The sequence below is a fragment of the Neomonachus schauinslandi genome, chromosome X (genome assembly GCF_002201575.2).
Source record: "Neomonachus schauinslandi chromosome X, ASM220157v2, whole genome shotgun sequence".
Classification (NCBI taxonomy): Eukaryota; Metazoa; Chordata; class Mammalia; order Carnivora; family Phocidae; genus Neomonachus; species Neomonachus schauinslandi.
Window position 1 is genome coordinate 69,968,363 of NC_058419.1, and position 16,626 is coordinate 69,984,988.

The following is a 16,626-nucleotide window of genomic DNA, read 5'->3' on the forward strand; positions in this document are numbered from 1 at the left end:
GAGGGAGAACACCATTTCTACACTATGGACTCATTCAACTTGTGACCCACCCTGTCACCCTCCCCCCACTTCTTTTTTTCTGTTTTGACCAAACTGTGTCTAGCCAGTCATTGGCCAACTCTCTCATCCCCACGTACCATATTAGTATATTAGTTTCTCAGTTTTGGTCTTCGCACTATCTTCTGCTCATCCCATCTGAACATCATCCTGTTATGTTGGTTCATCTCGCTCACTTTGTCAGGGTCACTTTGAAGAATTCTATTCCTGGTTTCTGAGGTGTCCAACTGTCACACTTGATGAGCAGACTCCTGGGTTTGGTCCTTCAAGTCACTGAGAAAGATGTGAACCCCCATAATGCTAACCCAGTGGAGCCCCCATTGAATCCCCCCACCCCAGGGGTTGATGGGCGGGCGAGCCCCTGGCGAGTCCCTGGCGAGCCCCTGATCGCAATCCTGGAGAGAAATCAGTGCCAGGGTTCCAGTGAGTTCTCCAACTGTAATTCACAGAACCCAAAACAAGTATCCCTGGGGAGGAGAGGGGCCCCTGCTCTGTCAGTCCCCCAAGGCCAGGGGGTCGGCGTATGTGATGCCGCACTGGATTCAGATATGAGAAAGAACTTCAGCCTGTTAGAGGTCACACCTCCTCCCAACCCCTAGTCCAGGATGGAGGCAGGATGGTGGTGATGGTGGCAGTGGCAGCAGCGGGTGGCGTGGCGGCAGCGGCTGGCTGTGGTGGGGGGGGGGGGCGAGGAGGAGGAGGAGAAGGAGGAGGAGGAAGAGGAGTTATTTTTTGCCGTTTCATTAAGAGGCCCGTGGTGCTGAGAGAAGGCTTCAGCTGCAGGAACCCAGAGCGTTGGGAGGGGGGCGGGGCGGGGGGGGGGGGACAGCAACCTGCTTAAGATTGGATGGGCCTGCGTGCAGGGCCCAGCGGAGTGTAGGCCAGACTTGTCTCAGCTTAAAGGCACAGGATGCAGAGGCAGGCTGGATTCCTAGCCTGCAGGGGCGCCCTGCTGGGAGATCTGTTGGGGCAAGGCCTGTGCAAGGGAGGCAGGTTGGGAGTGCTAACTGGATTTTTTATTTTTATATCAAGACACTGTGTTTAAAATTTTTACAAAGGACAAACTCCATGGGTTTCCGTTAGTGTTTTAAGAACTTTTCTTTAAAAAAAAAAAAAAAAACAAAAAAAAAAAAAAAACCGCCTTTTTGAAAGAGAAATGACAGACACAAAAGAGACTCTGTAAAGAAAATGGGGCGAATTTCTGATACCATTACCCCAAGGGCAGAGGCAGAACCCAGATTACACCCAGGGGCCCTGATAACAACGGCCTCCACCAGAACCTCATTCACCAAATCTAGGTAGGGTCCCCTGGTCTAGCCAGGCCGGTGTTCCTGGCCTTTAGGGGAAAGCAGGTCACCCTGCAGTCTCTGTAGCCCTCCACAGGGACACAGAGGTGGCTGGAGAGTTCTCCCCTGTGGCCCTCCAACCCCATCCAGCGGTAGCCCCTTCCTCCTTCCACCCCATGGTCTTGCTCGAATCTGTTTCTTTCTTGGGGGTCATGTTCCTCGCCCGGATTGTGTGAGCCCTGGGGGTGCCAGAGCCAGACAGACATGGGCCTGGTGCCTCCCTTCCGGAGCCTCTTTGCACTCATGGGTTGGAGAGGCATGTGTTCCAAAATTATTTTAAAAAATCAACAAAAACAAGACCCAGAAAAAAGACCAAGTCTGGGGGAGAAAGAGCTACTCTGCTCTTTAAAGCTCCCAAGTCTGGAGTTGGTGGGTGGTGCAGTTCCAAGAGAGGCGGAAGGCGAGCACCAAGGGGGTGTCCAGCTGGTGCTTTCGGGCCCCCAGGAGTGTCTGTGATCAGGCTCAGGGAGCTGGCTTCAGCTGCTGTTGCACAGGTCCTCGGTTTCCCAAGGACTCACTTGTGTCCCCATTTGAAGGGTTTGTTCAGGTTTACTTCTTTATTTGTGTTCTTGTACATGCGGGTGCATGTCCACATCTGTCTATGTTTGTGCAGGTGGGTCTGCTGTCGGGTGTGGGTGCGTGCGTATACATATATGTCTGTGTGTGTGTGTGTGTGTGCATGTGTGTCTGTGGATCTGGGAGGGAGGGAGCCAGGAGAGAGGCTGTGCTCTGGGCTGGAGCTATACCCGGGTAGTGGAGTGTGAGTGGGGCAGCCCAGTACTGTTGAACCCTGCGGCAAAGGTGTTATAGGGGTGCAATGTCTGCAGCCCTACCAGGGAGTTGGGAATCATAGTGATGGTGTTGGGTGTCATGAGTGGGATGTCATCAGGGGAGCGACGCAGGGTCAGCGTGTAGTCAGGTAGCGCAGTGAGGCGCAGTGTGTCATGGGGGGGACCAGCCTCACATTCGTGGTGGGTGGGGCCCAGCTGTAATGCTGCCAGCTCTTCCTCAGGAGCAGCTCCCAATTCGGGGGCCCCGGCTCCCCTCTGAGGGCTGGGCTGCCGCAGAGGCTCCTGACGCCGTTTGTCCTTGCGGTAGTAGAGGGCGGCGAAGGCCAGAACGTTAAGGAACAGGAGGGAGGCCCCCACAGCGATGGTGACACTTAATTCGGTGGAGTAGTCACGAGGGTTCTCCACCAGGAGCGGCCCTGCATCCTGGTCCCCATTCCAGGACCCTTGGGCATTCTCATTGCTATAGGCAGGGGAGATGGCCGGCCGCTTGGTGCTCCAGGTCTTGCCGTTGGGCCTGCGGGTGATGTGGGAGCTGTGGGTGGTATCCGGGGGCGGCACTTTGGTGGTTGTGGACGTATAGTGGAACATGTCATGCAGGTTGTAGAGGTGGGGCACCAGGTGTTTCCAGAACGCCACCTTGGTGGCCCGGTAATGATCACGGACCCTTGGTTTCAGCCCGATGTGAAGGTAGAGCTGGTCTCGGGGATTGTATTTGGACCAGGCCACTTCCTCAAACCGGTTGGCCTTGGTGTGAATGAACTTGGTGTCCTGGGGGACCGGCTTGTTGGGATCCCTGAAATACCACATGGAAATCCGGGGTCACCACTCTACCTAGGTGTGCAAAGGGCCCAGAATGCCTCCTCTCACACCCACTTCTGAACCTCTTCCCCGGTCTATAACTTCCCACATTTCCACCTTTTGCAGGGTCCCTCTCTCTGTCCACGCCCCTCCTCTTCCCCAGGGCTTTGAATTCCTATTGCCCACTGTATCGTGGAAACTGACTCATCCTTCCCTGTGCCCATCCTGTAAGGTCATGCTATAGAAGCTTTTTCTTCTCATGTGCTACCGAGCATCCACCAATCTTTTCAGCTGCCCAGTTTTTCCAAGAACCCTTGAAAGGCTCTTTATGAATATACTTTATTCCCACTTCACTCGGCCTCTGACCATCTAACCTTGAATCCCGTGGTTCTGCCAGTAACTCTCCCTGCTGCTCGGTCCTAATGCTAGCTGAGTTCTGAGCCTTGATGACATTTTGGAGGGAAGAAATGGCATGAAAGACTCAAAAGGAGGAAGGAGGAAGGGGGTGAAGAGGTTACCAAGCAAGATTTGGGGGAATATCTTTTAAAAAGGAGATGACAGAAGAGGCTTAATGATAGCGGAGCAGAGGGGAAGGCATGCTGGGGTCCCAAAGAAGAACAACCCCCACTTTCTCCTTACCCGGTCTTGGCAAAGTTGGTCCAGTAGGTCATGACGACAGCACTAAGCATAACGTCATTCTTGGAGAAATTGCAGGGGAAGAGGTCAGTGGGGCCTACCATAGGGACACCAAAAACGTAGGGTACTTCATCCCCATGAGCTGCATCTGACCAAGCAGGCTTCATGAGGCTCTGGCAGTGATGGTAGAAGGCGTAGAAGTAGGTAGGGGAGCCATAGCGGGCGTGCAGATCAGCGGTCACCACCGAGGGCTCCACCCACTGGTGGTCGGTGAAGAGCGCCACCAGTGTTTTGCGGCGGGTCTCTGGATTGTCACGGTCTGCCCAGTCTGTGTACATGAACTTGATGGTCTCCCGCAGGGTGTCCTTACCCTCAGGATAGCCATACAGATTGTCCACAAAGTTGGAGACTGAGTAGTCAAAGTCAGTGCCAGAGACGCCATCCTCAGGGTCCACCACCCCTTCCACGAACTTGAGCCCCTCGCCCTGGTTGACACCTAGCATAATGTCATAGTTGAGGAACTCGCCCTGCTCCATGAGAATCTCAGGGTCATCAGGGATGACATCGCCATCAATCACGGGGCCAAAGGCCACATGGTAGCGGGCTGGCTGGATGTCCTGCTCTACCAGCTCCTTGGCACTCTTTTGACGAAGACAGTCCACCATGTCCACCGTGTCTAGCACGTTACAGCCTACCTTGTCTGCCAACAGGCTGGTGTACTTCACCGGCTGGTAGTTCACAGCCCAGCTGGACAGGGCAGAACCACTTTGGATGATGGCCCTCTGGAAAAGCCCTACGGAAGACAGGTGGCACCAGGTCAGATCTGCCATGTCCCCCACAGCCTAGGCCTCCCTTGCCTGTCCCTGAGGGACAAATTAAACACTTCCTCACTCCTCTGTCACTGAGGCTGCCCTATGGGTGCAATGAGCTATGAAGGAAGAAGAGACCTTTCGGTTGGGGTGATGGATTAGGACCAGAGGAGGGGTTGCTGGGCCCCTGCGCCGACTGACTCCCTGCCTGCTTCGTGCTTCCTTGTTCTGGGATGAGGGCTGGTAACTTGGGGGTTAAGGAAATGCCAGCAAGAATTAACCCCTTGGGTCCCAGACATCAGCTTCCTTATGCTCCCTCTCTTTATCTCTCCTTGTCTTCCCTTCTTGCTTCCTGCCCAGCTGGGCCCAGCTCTGTGCCAGCGCACCACCAGGGAGCTGGCGCTTCCACCACAAAGGGGTCTTTTTCATGAGAGATGAGAAATGCAGGCAGGGGAGAGCCTCACATTCTGGGAGTCTGGGGAAAGATTCCTGAGGGCAAAGGCCTTGGGATCTCAAAGTCTCCAGGGAACATGCCCTCCCAGCATGTAGTCTCCACAGTGACTTTCCTTTTCCTGAAGCTACTGATGCCTCAGATCCAGTTTCTCCCCTACCCAAGACGGAGCCAGTCCTCCAAACTCAAAAAGTGGATGATTCTTCCCCCCCACCCCTGGAAAAAAAAGGGGGGTATCATGCTCTCCCTGGCCCCAACATTCCCAAGCGAGGGATAATCCGGCCTTCAGGCACACGGTTCCTTTCCTCTAAGAGAAAGGCAGTTGGCATGGGTAGAAAGAGAGGGAGAGAAATATAGATCACTACTTAAGAGAGAGCATCCCTTTTCAAAAGGTGATTCTCCATGAATCAGTTGCAGAAAGACCGAGAGAACAACTCTTTAGTGCAGCCAGGCCCCTTAGGAGACAGAATGTGGCACCACTCCAAGAAAGGCCTTCTCCTCCCAGGGAAATAGTTCTGGATCAGAGGAGGCACCATTCCTCGTTTCAGACAGGGCCACCCTCACAGCCGGTCACCTCACCCTCCTTTGTGGAGAAAGGGATCCCTGTTCCCACTACTGTCACCTAGAAACACATTCTAAGGTGTGATGCAGATCCCACCCTGGTCTTCCCTCATCGGGGTAGTCCCTGGAGGGACAGAGGCAGAATGTTGAGATCAGAGAAGATGATTTTTCTCTCTCAGACAGACAGGCTTTCTTCAAAGAGGGACCGAGAGTCTTCCTGTGAGAATATCACTCACTCACGGGGTCGATTCCAACAACAACAAAAACCTTGTCCTCTCTCACAGATTTCCTTCCTTCAGAGGGAGGAAAGGAACTTATTTCAGGAAGATCTCTTCTTCATGAGAAGCTCATCTTTGCCTCTCAGAGGTAGAATGTGCTCTACAGTCCAGAGGTGAAGAGAGCTTTTCCTGCTGAGCCAAAAAGGGCCTGTTTGGCTCCCTTGGAGAGTCACTAGCAGAGCAAGGAGAGAGGCTTTCCTCTGGGCTAAGAATGGGAGTCTCCCTTAGGGTTGCCCAGCCCGGGAGGAGGTCTGGTGTGGGCTACCAGATCGCTGCCCCTCAGAAAAAGCCCACCCGACGGGTTAGCTCTCTTCACTGTTCAGACCCATCTCTCCGCTTAAGGACAGCTCCTCTCCTGTACAGACTTGTTCTTCAGAAAGAAAGGCAGAGAATGAGTGTTTCTTACACCTAAAAACCAATTCCCACTCTAGATCTCTATCCTGAAGTCACATGTCCTTCCCAAACTGAAAGATTTCCCTTGCCCCCCCTCAAAAAAAACCACCAAAAAAAAAAAAAAAAAAAAACAAACCCCGCTGTCCCTTCAGATAGACATCCTACTCCCACTCACCCAAACCCGACTCCCACACAGAAGGAGGATCTTACTTTCTCAAGAGATAAATGGGATTCTCTCTTTCCCTCTCTCACACTGGGAAAAGGACTTCTTCCCCGAGAGGAACATTTCCATTCCACTTCTCCCCAAAGGGATGCCAAGCTGATAGAAGAGGGCCAGCTGATTCCTCTGGGCACTCTGAACCCCGCAAGTCCTGAGGCTCAGGATGGGCAGCCGGCACTTCGCTAGTTGAGGTTTTGCCTCAAGGGTTACTCACCCTCAGAGTGATGCGACAGCGTGAGGAGGCTGACACAGGACGCGCCGATACCCGAGCCGAAGACAGTAATACGGCGGGGATCGCCACCAAAGAAGGCAATGTTCTCGCTCACCCAGCGGAGGGCCTGGATTTGGTCAAGGAGCCCATAGTTGCCCTTGGCAGCCTGATCGCCAGTGCTCAGGAAACCTGGATTCAACAAAGGGCATGAGGACGGTGAAGGCAGAGGGATGGGGGGATCGGGGTTATAACGGCAGGCAGAAGACAGGGAGGGGGCATGAGGACAGAGGAGGGGCATGCAGCATGGTTCTTTCCACCTAACTACCATGTACCATTGCTCCTTTCTGCAAGCTCCAGCACCATCAGTGTAGGAAGGATCGATCAGCTCCTTGCCCCCCACCCCCATTCTCCAGTGTGGAGGGAGGGGTCTCCAGACTACTCGAGGGGATGCCTCCAGCTGGGAGACTTAAGCTGCAAGAACCGCAGATGGCCAGGCCCCTGATGTGCTCTCCAGGACATTACCCTAGCCCCCCTCGAGATAGAGTGGAACGAGCAGGGACCCTGGAATCAGATGGTCCTCGGTTCATGTCCTGGCTCTACCACTTATTGGCCGTATAGCCTTGGGCAAGTTATTTAAAATATCTGGGCTACAGTTTCCTCTTCTGCAAAATGGAGGTAAAAATACTTCAAAGGGTTGTAGGCGGGATAAAACGAACCTAAGCATCTCTAATACACTCCGCACTCTGTAAGTCTATAATTACTTCTCTTTCCCCTTCCTCCTCTCCCCGAAGGAAGTGAGGATCCCAAGAGGCAAGGATTCCTAAGCTCTACTTGGCCCTTCCCGGACGGGTAGTCCATCTGCACCTCGTTCCAGTGCCTCAGGTGGCCCTTCCCCTCATTCTCGGGGCGGATTCTCATTTCCTCTCCTCCCAAGACCTAATGAATCAGAAACTCTGGGGAGGAGGCCCAGCAATGTGTGTTTTTCACAAGCTCTCCAGGTGACTCTGGGGCCTGCTAAAGTTAGAAAACCACTGGGTGAGACCATCTTTTTCATCTGGTGGAGAAATGGGGAAGTCGGTGCAGCGTGTTACCACAGAAACAGGTCTTCCCGCCCGCCCACCCACTGGGATTTGCTGCTGAGGAGACATGTCACCATGGAGACTACCTTCCCGCCCACCTGCTGGGATTTGCTGCTGTGGAGACTTGTTGCCATGGAGACTACCTTCCCGCCCACCTGCTGGCTATCCCACAGAGATGTCCTATATTCCCCCCCCAACCCTGCTTCCATTTCAGACTGATCGTGCTGCCTCATTTCCTCTCTCTTCCTTGATCCCCGGGCTCCCTGGAAGGCTCTATCTTCTCCTGCCGTAGGCTTTCGGAAGGGTTCTTTCCAGGTGGGTAGTTGTGGACACCTCATACCTGGATCGGTCTTTTTGGACTCCCCGTTTAAAAGCTCCCTTTGCAGCACCTGGGATCAACTTTGTGAGAGGCCACGTTTGAGGAGCCCACCCTCAGCTCACAGGGAGCTCCCTGGTGGTCCTGGCAGGCCATGGGCAGAGGCTGAATTCAAATAGACTCAAGCAGGCGCACGACCTCATCCCTGTTTTTCTCGGGTCCTCCTGTTTCTAGCTTCTGCAAAAGAGCTCATTTTATCCTCTTCAAGGGTGTTATTAATTTACATTTGGTACAATTAGAGATGTAAAGTACTTAGTTATTCCTCTCAGGACCTAGTCACAAGCCCTCTTTAGCCCCAGGTTCCCGGCGAGGAAACGTGAAGGAATTAGAGAAAGCCTGAATGAGGATGAACGGAGGAGCCCTTGTTCCTCCAGACAAGGGAACCAGCCTCTCCTCTGCCTGGCCCATTCACACACCGAAGCTGCTGCTGGGAGTCGTAAAAAGTCTGCTGACCAAGATCCAACCCAGCTGTCCAAGCCCAAGACCCTCCGGCAAGAACCACTCTGTGCTTCTCTTAGCCCTCCTGTCCTCTCTCCCTGCCTTTCTCCTTCCTCCATATTTTCTTTCCTTGTCCTCTTATTTAAGCCTCTGTGGACTTGGCTTCAGCCTCGGCTCGAGGTAGCGTTCCGTGAAATGTGTCAATGCATCTGTCCTATCAGCGGGAAGAGCCCGCTCTTTGAATGTAGTAAAGTAGATTTCGCCAGCGTGTCTCGATTCCCTAGGTTGGGAACAAAGGCCTGACAGGGCTGGGTGGAGGAGCCAACCATCCGTTTCTGCTCCCTTGGCTCCCACCAACCCCGGGATGAGAGGGGCCGGAGCATGCGGATGATGCCACGTCAACCATCTCTACTACAAGAGTCCTGCGTGAAGTGCTACATCCACGGGGCTGAGGCAGATGATCCAGCAAACGTGACCGACCGTGAGCACACAAGCCTGGCGGTGTGGGAGAGCAAGTCGCTCGCTGCTAGGTCCCCAGTAACTCAGCCATCCACAGAAGCCACGCGAGAAGGAGCGCTGAAACACCATGCACTCTGTAAACTATCAGAATAAATCTGAGACCGTCTCCCTGGGCCCCAGGTTGACACTGCAGTCCATGGTAAGCCACCTGTCAACAGAGGATGAGGGAACCCGGCACATCGTACTCAAACCACATATCTCTGTCCCTCAAGGCTTGACGTTTACCAGGTTTTCGCTTTGCCCGAAGGGTACCCGAGCAGAGATGTACGATTAGATTCTGGAACCCAGACTAAAACCTGGCAAGCCTCTACTTCCTCAGCCCCAGGGATATCCACACCCGATATCCTGCTGGGGTCCCTTTCTTGTGCTGGTCTCGAGCTCCCTGGGGGCTCCTCAAATAATTAGATGGGATCCATGGACTGGCCTGTGACAGTCTCCATATAGATGAATCACCCGAGATGTCCAAAGAAGCACCTCAGAGTAAACCATCTTTCTGCGCTTGGTGCTTCCAGAGAAGCTGAAGGGAGGGTGAATGTGTGCATGCAGTTGGGGGTCCCAAACCGGCCCGCTTCGTTGGGGATGCTTGAAGACACAAAACACCCAAGTCTCAGCTACACAGCAAAATCCCCAAGGGTCAGGGACAGACCTATGTTCTACATCTGGCACCGAGAGACAAAAACATCTTGTATGTACCCAGAATCCAATCAGTGGCTTATTGATTACATCTGTGTTGCAGAGCAGGCTGTGAAGGAGACACAGGAAGTGGTGGGGAAACTTCGGACCAAATCTCAGTTTGTGACTCCTTCCGCGGTTTGGGTCATATCATGTTGATCATTAACAGCTGAAGGCCCCAAGAATGCTATACCTGCCCCCAGATGTGCTGTTCTGGTTATGCGAATGAGAGGGGGTTGTAAAGTGGGCGGGGCGGGGGGCGTGTTCTTAACCAGAGTTTCCCCGGATGAGTTTCGGTGGGGTCCTTGGAACCATTTCCATAGGTTTGTGTATGTGTGTGCATGTTTTTTTCTGGGGGGAGAGTCCATAGCTTTTGTTAGAACCTCAAAAGGGGTCCAAGACGCCCCCAAAAGTTAGGAACTGCTGATGTAGAAGCTTCGAGAGTAGAGAAGCGGGAGGGTTGTCAAGTAATCTGCAAACCAGGATACCATAGGGAGCACTCACCGGCAACAGGCCCCGCGCAGCCCACAGCTGTCAAGTGACACTTCAAATCCTGAATCTCTCCTTCCTGTCTCCTTGCTCGGTGTCACTCTTGTCCTCTTTTCTCTCCCCCCGTCCTTTTCTTCTCTTCCTCAATTCCTGCCCCCCCCCCCCCCCCCCACTCCTCCACTCTTTCTTTTCCTGCATCCCTAGCTGGTCCGATTGGACAGAACCGAGGCACATTCTTTGTACTCTCTGTGCTTTCCAATAAAACCCACAGAATGGCGCTCTGTGTGTCTAATTTTTAAAAGCAGCCGAGTTGAACATTTTCTATCACTCTCACCAAGAAAATAAGGTGGCAAAACTTGTTCTGGCCTTCAACTACCGTGTGCGCGTGGCTGGATATCTGTGTGAGCTTACTTCTGGAAATTCCGGACTCTTCAGGAACTGTGCAGCCCTTGCATGTGGCTTAATAGCCGCCTTCACTTCCCCTTTACTGTCAGAGACTCAGATCCCCTTTCCTCAACAGGACAGAACACTCAAGAGAGCCTCGCCGGGATGTCTGGGGCAACTCGGGAAGACAGAGGAGCAGAGCGGCCGAACCATGACAGCCAAGCCCACCAGACCGCCGAGAGACCAAGGGAGGCGCCTTGCGTGCTTCATCCCCAGGATCCAGAGGCCACTCGAAGGCACACGGGCTCCACTGTTTTCAGGGAATATCATTTCTCCAGTCTGAACCCCAAAAAGGTGTCTTGCTAGCCCACCGAGTGTCAAGGGTCAGTCAAGAAAAGGTTGCCTTTCTGGGCTCATAAACTCTACCAGAAGTGACGCACAACCCCGGGCCCTCTGGGATTAGAACCAGCAACAACGATACACTCCGAAGCAAATTAAAATCAGGTCCTGTCAGCCAAGTGGCCAGGGAAGAAGTCATGCCACGGCTGGTCCAGCACCCAGGCCTCCAGACCTGATGCATGGCCTAGGCCCCCACTGGAACTTGGAAGACACCAGCGCTTCAGGCAAGGGGTTGCCTTCCCCCCACCATTACAGGGCTGCGCGCCTGCACGTGCTCTCGGAGGCCTGGGTGAACATCTCAAAGGGAGCAAGACCCTCTCTGAGGTACTTGTTTAGCTCAGGACCCTGGCCGCGGGTGGGCAGTAACAGTCAGCAAGGAAGAGACAGCACAGAGGGGCAGCCTACATCACCAAAACCAGCGGGCCAACGGCAGAGGATGTGGGGGGCAGGACCCAGGGGTGCGAATGAGGAGGCATTTGGGAAGGAAGTGTGTATGTGTGGGAGTGCGTTTGTGTGATGGGGTGGGAGTATAGGGGGATGTAGGCACGGAGAGAGTAGTAGAAATGCGTATGTGTGTATATACGGGGTCTGTAAGCGTGGGGTGTGCACACGTGTGGGGCTGAGGACAGGTGTGCGTGCGTGCATGGATCTGGAGGCCAAATGGGGGTACGTGGGTATGTATGCGTTTGTTGGGTAGGGTGGGTGAGGGAATATGTACGTATGTGTATTGCACGTATACATGCAGGGTATGTACGGGAAGAGCGTCTACGTGCGTGCGTGCGTGCGTGCGTGTGTGTGTATACATGGGAATGTGAGAGGTCTATGACTGTGTGCACATGGTGGAGAGATATGTGAGGGCCTGGGATGTGTATGGAGACGTGGAAGCAGGGATATGAGGGGGGGTGTGGGTAGTATTTGTGGATGTGCGGCATGAGGAGCTGTGTACGTGTGGGTATGGATATGTATGTGTAGCGAGGGGGAATATTGGTTTGCGTTTACATGGGGAAGGCGAGGGACATATGTGTGCGTGTGGGTGTTTGAGTGGATGTGGAAGTGGGGTGTGCAGGGGGATGCAGGTATGTGTGTGTATACGTGGAGGGAATATTTATGTACATTCAAGGTATACGCGTGTGGGGTTTGTGTGTAGATGTGGATGTGAAGGGTGTGGGTCTTTGTGTAGAGCATATACATGGGGGTAGAAGGAAGTGTGAGTGTGGGTACGTGTAGAGTGTATGGGTGTAGATGTGGAGGGAGAGATATACGGGAATGAGGGGGCAGTCCGAGAGATCTGTGAACATATGGGGTATGGATGTGGAGTGGACAGGTATATGGTATCTGGGTATGTGTGAGGGGAAAACTGTATGTGTGGAGTGTTTATGGAGTGGTGGGGGAATGTGTGTGTGTGAGAGGCGGCCTGTAGATGTGGATGTGGGGGTCTCTGTGCACGGGTGTATGTGTGTCTTTGTGGGGTGAGTGAGAATTAATCGTATGCATCGGGGTGTGCGGTGGGCAGTGTGGATGTGTGGACATGTGAGGGTATGTAAGCGTGTGGATATGCGACTGGCTAGAAGGAGTATCTGTGTATGTGTGGGGCTTTTAGGGATGTGGGCCTGGGTGGGTAGGGTTGAGGGAAGGACACTAGAAAGTTCACAGACCCTGCGAAGCTCAGCCAAGCAACGGTCTGAAAGCAGCGACCTGGCTTGAGACAAGAGAAAGTGTGGAGGTTGAACTGAATTTCCAGTGGCAGCTAAACATTCCGGAAAGGGCCGAGGGACATGGGGAAGCTCCCAGCACTCGGGTAGGGACCGTGTGATACCACCATTTGACTCTGGTCGTTGGCACCCGCTCGGGAACCGAGGCCAGCATTAAATCCCCAGCATTCTTTCCTCCTTCCTTGAGAACCCAGGCTTCCTTCAAGGCAGCTAGCAGAGAGCCATACCTAGCACCCCAACCCGATAGTTGAGGGTGATGACGATGACGTTGCCATAGCTGGCGAGGACGCTGCCGTCAATCATGTTGCCCGTCCCCTCCATGTAAGAGCCTCCGTGGATGTAGACCATGACGGGCTTAGCACCACTGTCCCGGATGTCTGCAAGGAGAAGGGGTGAGACACAGGCTGGGTAGGATGCCCTTCCTCCCCTACCCCCGCCAGCCCTGGGGGGGGGGGGCGGTGTGGGCGGCAAAGCTATCCCAGGTGCCAGGACACCACCGCCAACTCTGAGGGCAGGACTCATGGGGCCGCCCGGCCTGGAGCCCGAGCATCGGCCAGAGACTTGGCTGGAGGTGGACTTGGGCGACGGTTTTAAAGACTCTGGTTTCAGCCTCCCAGCTGAGGGCAGTCAGCCATGCCTGCTACGGCTGGGCCTAGGTAGGCCACGGCCGGGCCCCTGGGGACGGGGAGTGGGGGTGGGAAGGGGCAGGGCTGGTCTCTTAGCCGGCTCAAGTGAGTCCCTGCCCCGGGGCACCCGGGAGTCCTGGGACCTGCCATGGCTTCCGAGAGCAGGAGCTGGGAAGCCCTGAAACCCCCAAGACTAGACCAGTTACATGGAAATACGGCCATTGGCAGCAGCCGGCCCCCCAGTGCAGACAGAGACAAGAGGGGTGGGAAGAAGGGGTGGCACAGGGAGAGAACAAGGAAGGGTGTGGGTAAAAGGGAGTGAATGGCAGCGATGGGGTGGAGGGAACCTTAGTGACATGGTTTCTCAGCCATGTGCTCATTTACCCCATTGTCCCCCGGGGCGTCAGGCAGACTTAACTGGAAGCACTGGGGATGGGAGAGAGGAGAGGGGCAGAACTAAGAATGAGAGAGACCCCCTCCCCTGCCCTGCCCCGCTCCGCCGCCCCTCTCCCCACCGCCCTCCCCCATCAGCATTAGGGTGAAGATGGAGCCTCCCCAGAGGCCATTCAGTGAGAGACCTTCAAGCGGCTGCTCCCAAGCCCAGGCAGCGCAGCGGAGGCGTGGCGTTGGGGCTGGGCAGTCAAGAGAAGGCTCCTGGCCTGACCACCTCGACCTGCAGCCTCTCAGTGTGTGAGCTGGACCAACACTCTGCCACACGCGGCCCCACCAGCCACCAGCAGACCGCCCCCCCCCCCCCCCGCAGCTATTTGGCTCCTCCAGGGGTGGAGGGGCAGGGCCAGGGCAGGGAGGTAGAAGGGAATGCTCTCTGCTGCCAAGCAAACACAACCTGTTTTCCCAAGGAGGAAGGCAGACCGGTTCAACCATCACGCGAGGATCTTATGCCATCTACTGACTGGGCTGTGGCGTCCCTGCCTCAGCCTGGCATTTTAGCCCACAGCCTTCCTGGCCCTGTCCTGAGCCTATTGCAGCCCGTGGCCCCGAGGCCATGTCTCTTTTTCTGGGAGGAGGCCGGGGTGGGGGGGTGGGGGGGATTCTAGATGGTGCTAATCTCCGGCCCCTTTGGTTGTCACTGCCTCGCTCCTCAGCTCAACGTCCTGCCGGGCCCCTCTCCCAGGAGCCAGTCTCCCCGCAAAACACAGGTGTCTCCGCAGTGAAACCCAGGTTATGTCCTCGCCATCCGGTCTCCTTTGCGCCTCTCCCCGCCCTTCCTCTGCCCTGCTTTCTCTCCGCTCTCCCTGCTGATCGGTAGGGGCAGGTGCCTGTGAGCCACGGAAGATGGGGGAGTAAGCTGTCTCTGGCAGTGCCCGCTTCTGTGCTGTGGGACTGAGGACGGGGGTAGGGGACCGGGGCGAGGAGGCTGCCCTCCCCGTGGCTCTGCTTGTGGTCCCCTGCTCCCGCCAGCCAGCCGTGTCCATCACCCTGGACCTCCCAGCGGCCAACCGGGCCAAAGATGGATGAGCAGCCCAACAGCCTCGTATAGGAACAGAAACACACCAACGGACGGACAGACAGACAGACGGGGCTTCTCCCCATCGAGAGGGGGAGGGGCTCTGTGCCATGCACCAGCCGCCGCGCCCTGCAGCCCCCAAATACCTTCATCTTCATCCCCGTCATTATCCGCTAAGTCCTCGCCCTGTTTCTTAGCGCCGGATCCTGGGGACCAGACACGGGGAGACACAACAGCACAGAACAGAGAACAAAACAGAGAGAGAATTCAAAAACAGCATGACTGCAGTGTGGCCCAGCAAGCCAGCTCTGGGCTTGGGCCCAGGACAGGCAGGAGGGATGGCAAGAACCGAGGGAATGGGTGGGCTGAGGCCCAGACCTTCATCAGGATGATGGTGTTGCAGGCCCCTGCCACGCTGGTCTCCCTGCTGCCTCCCTGCCCCGTCTCCCTGTCCCCAACAGCCCGTCTCAACCAACTACCTTCCCAGTTAGGAAGGCGGGAGCAGCACACGGGCCAGGGTAGAGAGCCAGAGACCCACTCAGGGAAAGGATTTCTCCCGGGGAGCAGGGGCTGCGCGTGTGTACACAGGCAGGCTGAGCTGGAGAGCAGCGACAGGCGCTGAGGGTGACAGGTGGCGTTGGCCAGAATGTTGGATATGGATGCGAGCTATTAGGGCAGAGCTGGGTCCTGGGGCCCCCAGCCCTAGGCTACCTGGGCCCGGTGGGTGGGCTCAAGCTGGGCCTCAGCTGACCCTGATTCCCAGAGGAGGAAATGGGAGATGAAGCTTTCCCTCTGGTCTTCCTCGTCGGGGCCCCCTGCTCTGGCTAACGGCAAATGGGGTTCCTGTGAACAGGACCCAGGCCTAAGAGCAGCAAGGAGTGCTCTGAGATCTAGAGAGAGCCAGAGAGGGAGGGAGGGAAAGGAGGAACGGGGGAAGGAGAGAGGGACATGAAAGAGATGGAGAGAGAGAGAGAGGGAGACAGAGGAATAATGGTAACAGCTCCTACCACAGACCGAATATTTACCGTGTGCCAGACCCTCTACTTCTGCCATACTGTTTGATCCTCACACCCCAATGAGGTAGGTACTGTCTCTATTCCTGTTTCACTGATGGGGAAACTGAGGTTCAGAGCGGTAAAGTGACTTGCTCAAGATCACACAGCTAGGAAGCCCTAGAGGTAAGATTCAAACCCAGGTCTGCTTGACTCCAAAGCCCATGGTCTTTCCACTGCACCATGCCACCTTTCTGGGGATGGGGGAGAGGGAAGGAAAAAATCAGCGAGAAAAGAGGTGGAGCGTGGGGGGGAGGGGAGAGAAGGGACAGAAGGGAAGGAGAGAAAAGAAGGGCCCAGAGGCGAGAAGAGAGACACTTAGGACCTGTGGGTAAGTTGGCACCAACTCTCCTTCCTGTTCTAAGGAGATGAGACGTGCATCTTGAGCACGGCTGTGGAGAAAGAGGACCTACTTGCCTGGATGCTGGGCAGAGTGGGGAGACAGAGGTCATTCTGCCAGCACCCCAGGGCTTACCCTCTTGTCTGTGACACCAGATACTCTCAGCCTGCAGGCAGCAAATAGCCCTCTTTCCCAGCTGGTCCGGGCTCTGGTGACTGAATTCCCTTACAGCTATTAATCAAAACAGGAACCGCCCTCATATTACAAAATGGCTTTTCAACTAGGGCAAGAGCCAGGGCCCCGAGGGGCAGAAATGGCCTCCAGCTTCCCGAACTTCCAGTGGCACCTACCGTCTTAACACCTGCCAGGACAGCACTCAGACACCCTATGGGGCACGGGGCATCATCACGCACACAGCGGACAGCCCCCCAAGTGGAAGGGACTTACTCATCCCAAAGCATGAATTCCCTCCAACTTGATGGAGGTGGAAGGGGGGGGAGGGGGCAGGTCCTCCCCCCCCC

General features: G+C 55.3%; 1 protein-coding gene across 2 annotated transcripts; it reads right to left on the reverse strand.

Annotated features, from left to right (window-relative positions):
* Positions 1 to 1,130: 1,130 nt before the first annotated feature.
* On the reverse strand, positions 1,131 to 16,310 carry NLGN3 (neuroligin 3). 2 transcript variants are annotated; one of them, XM_021680444.2, is made up of 5 exons: positions 16,241 to 16,310; positions 12,847 to 12,996; positions 6,555 to 6,740; positions 3,632 to 4,421; positions 1,131 to 2,987 (listed from the first exon to the last, which is right to left on the reverse strand). In XM_021680444.2, the coding sequence occupies exons 2-5, from the start codon at positions 12,965 to 12,967 to the stop codon at positions 2,144 to 2,146; spliced, it is 1,941 nt and encodes a 646-aa protein (XP_021536119.1). In that variant the 5' UTR covers positions 12,968 to 12,996; positions 16,241 to 16,310; the 3' UTR covers positions 1,131 to 2,143. The 2 variants fall into 2 exon arrangements, with proteins under 2 accessions (XP_021536119.1, XP_021536115.1); XM_021680440.2 differs by lacking the exon at positions 16,241 to 16,310 and adding an exon at positions 14,860 to 14,939.
* Between the last annotated feature and the right edge of the window lie 316 nt (positions 16,311 to 16,626).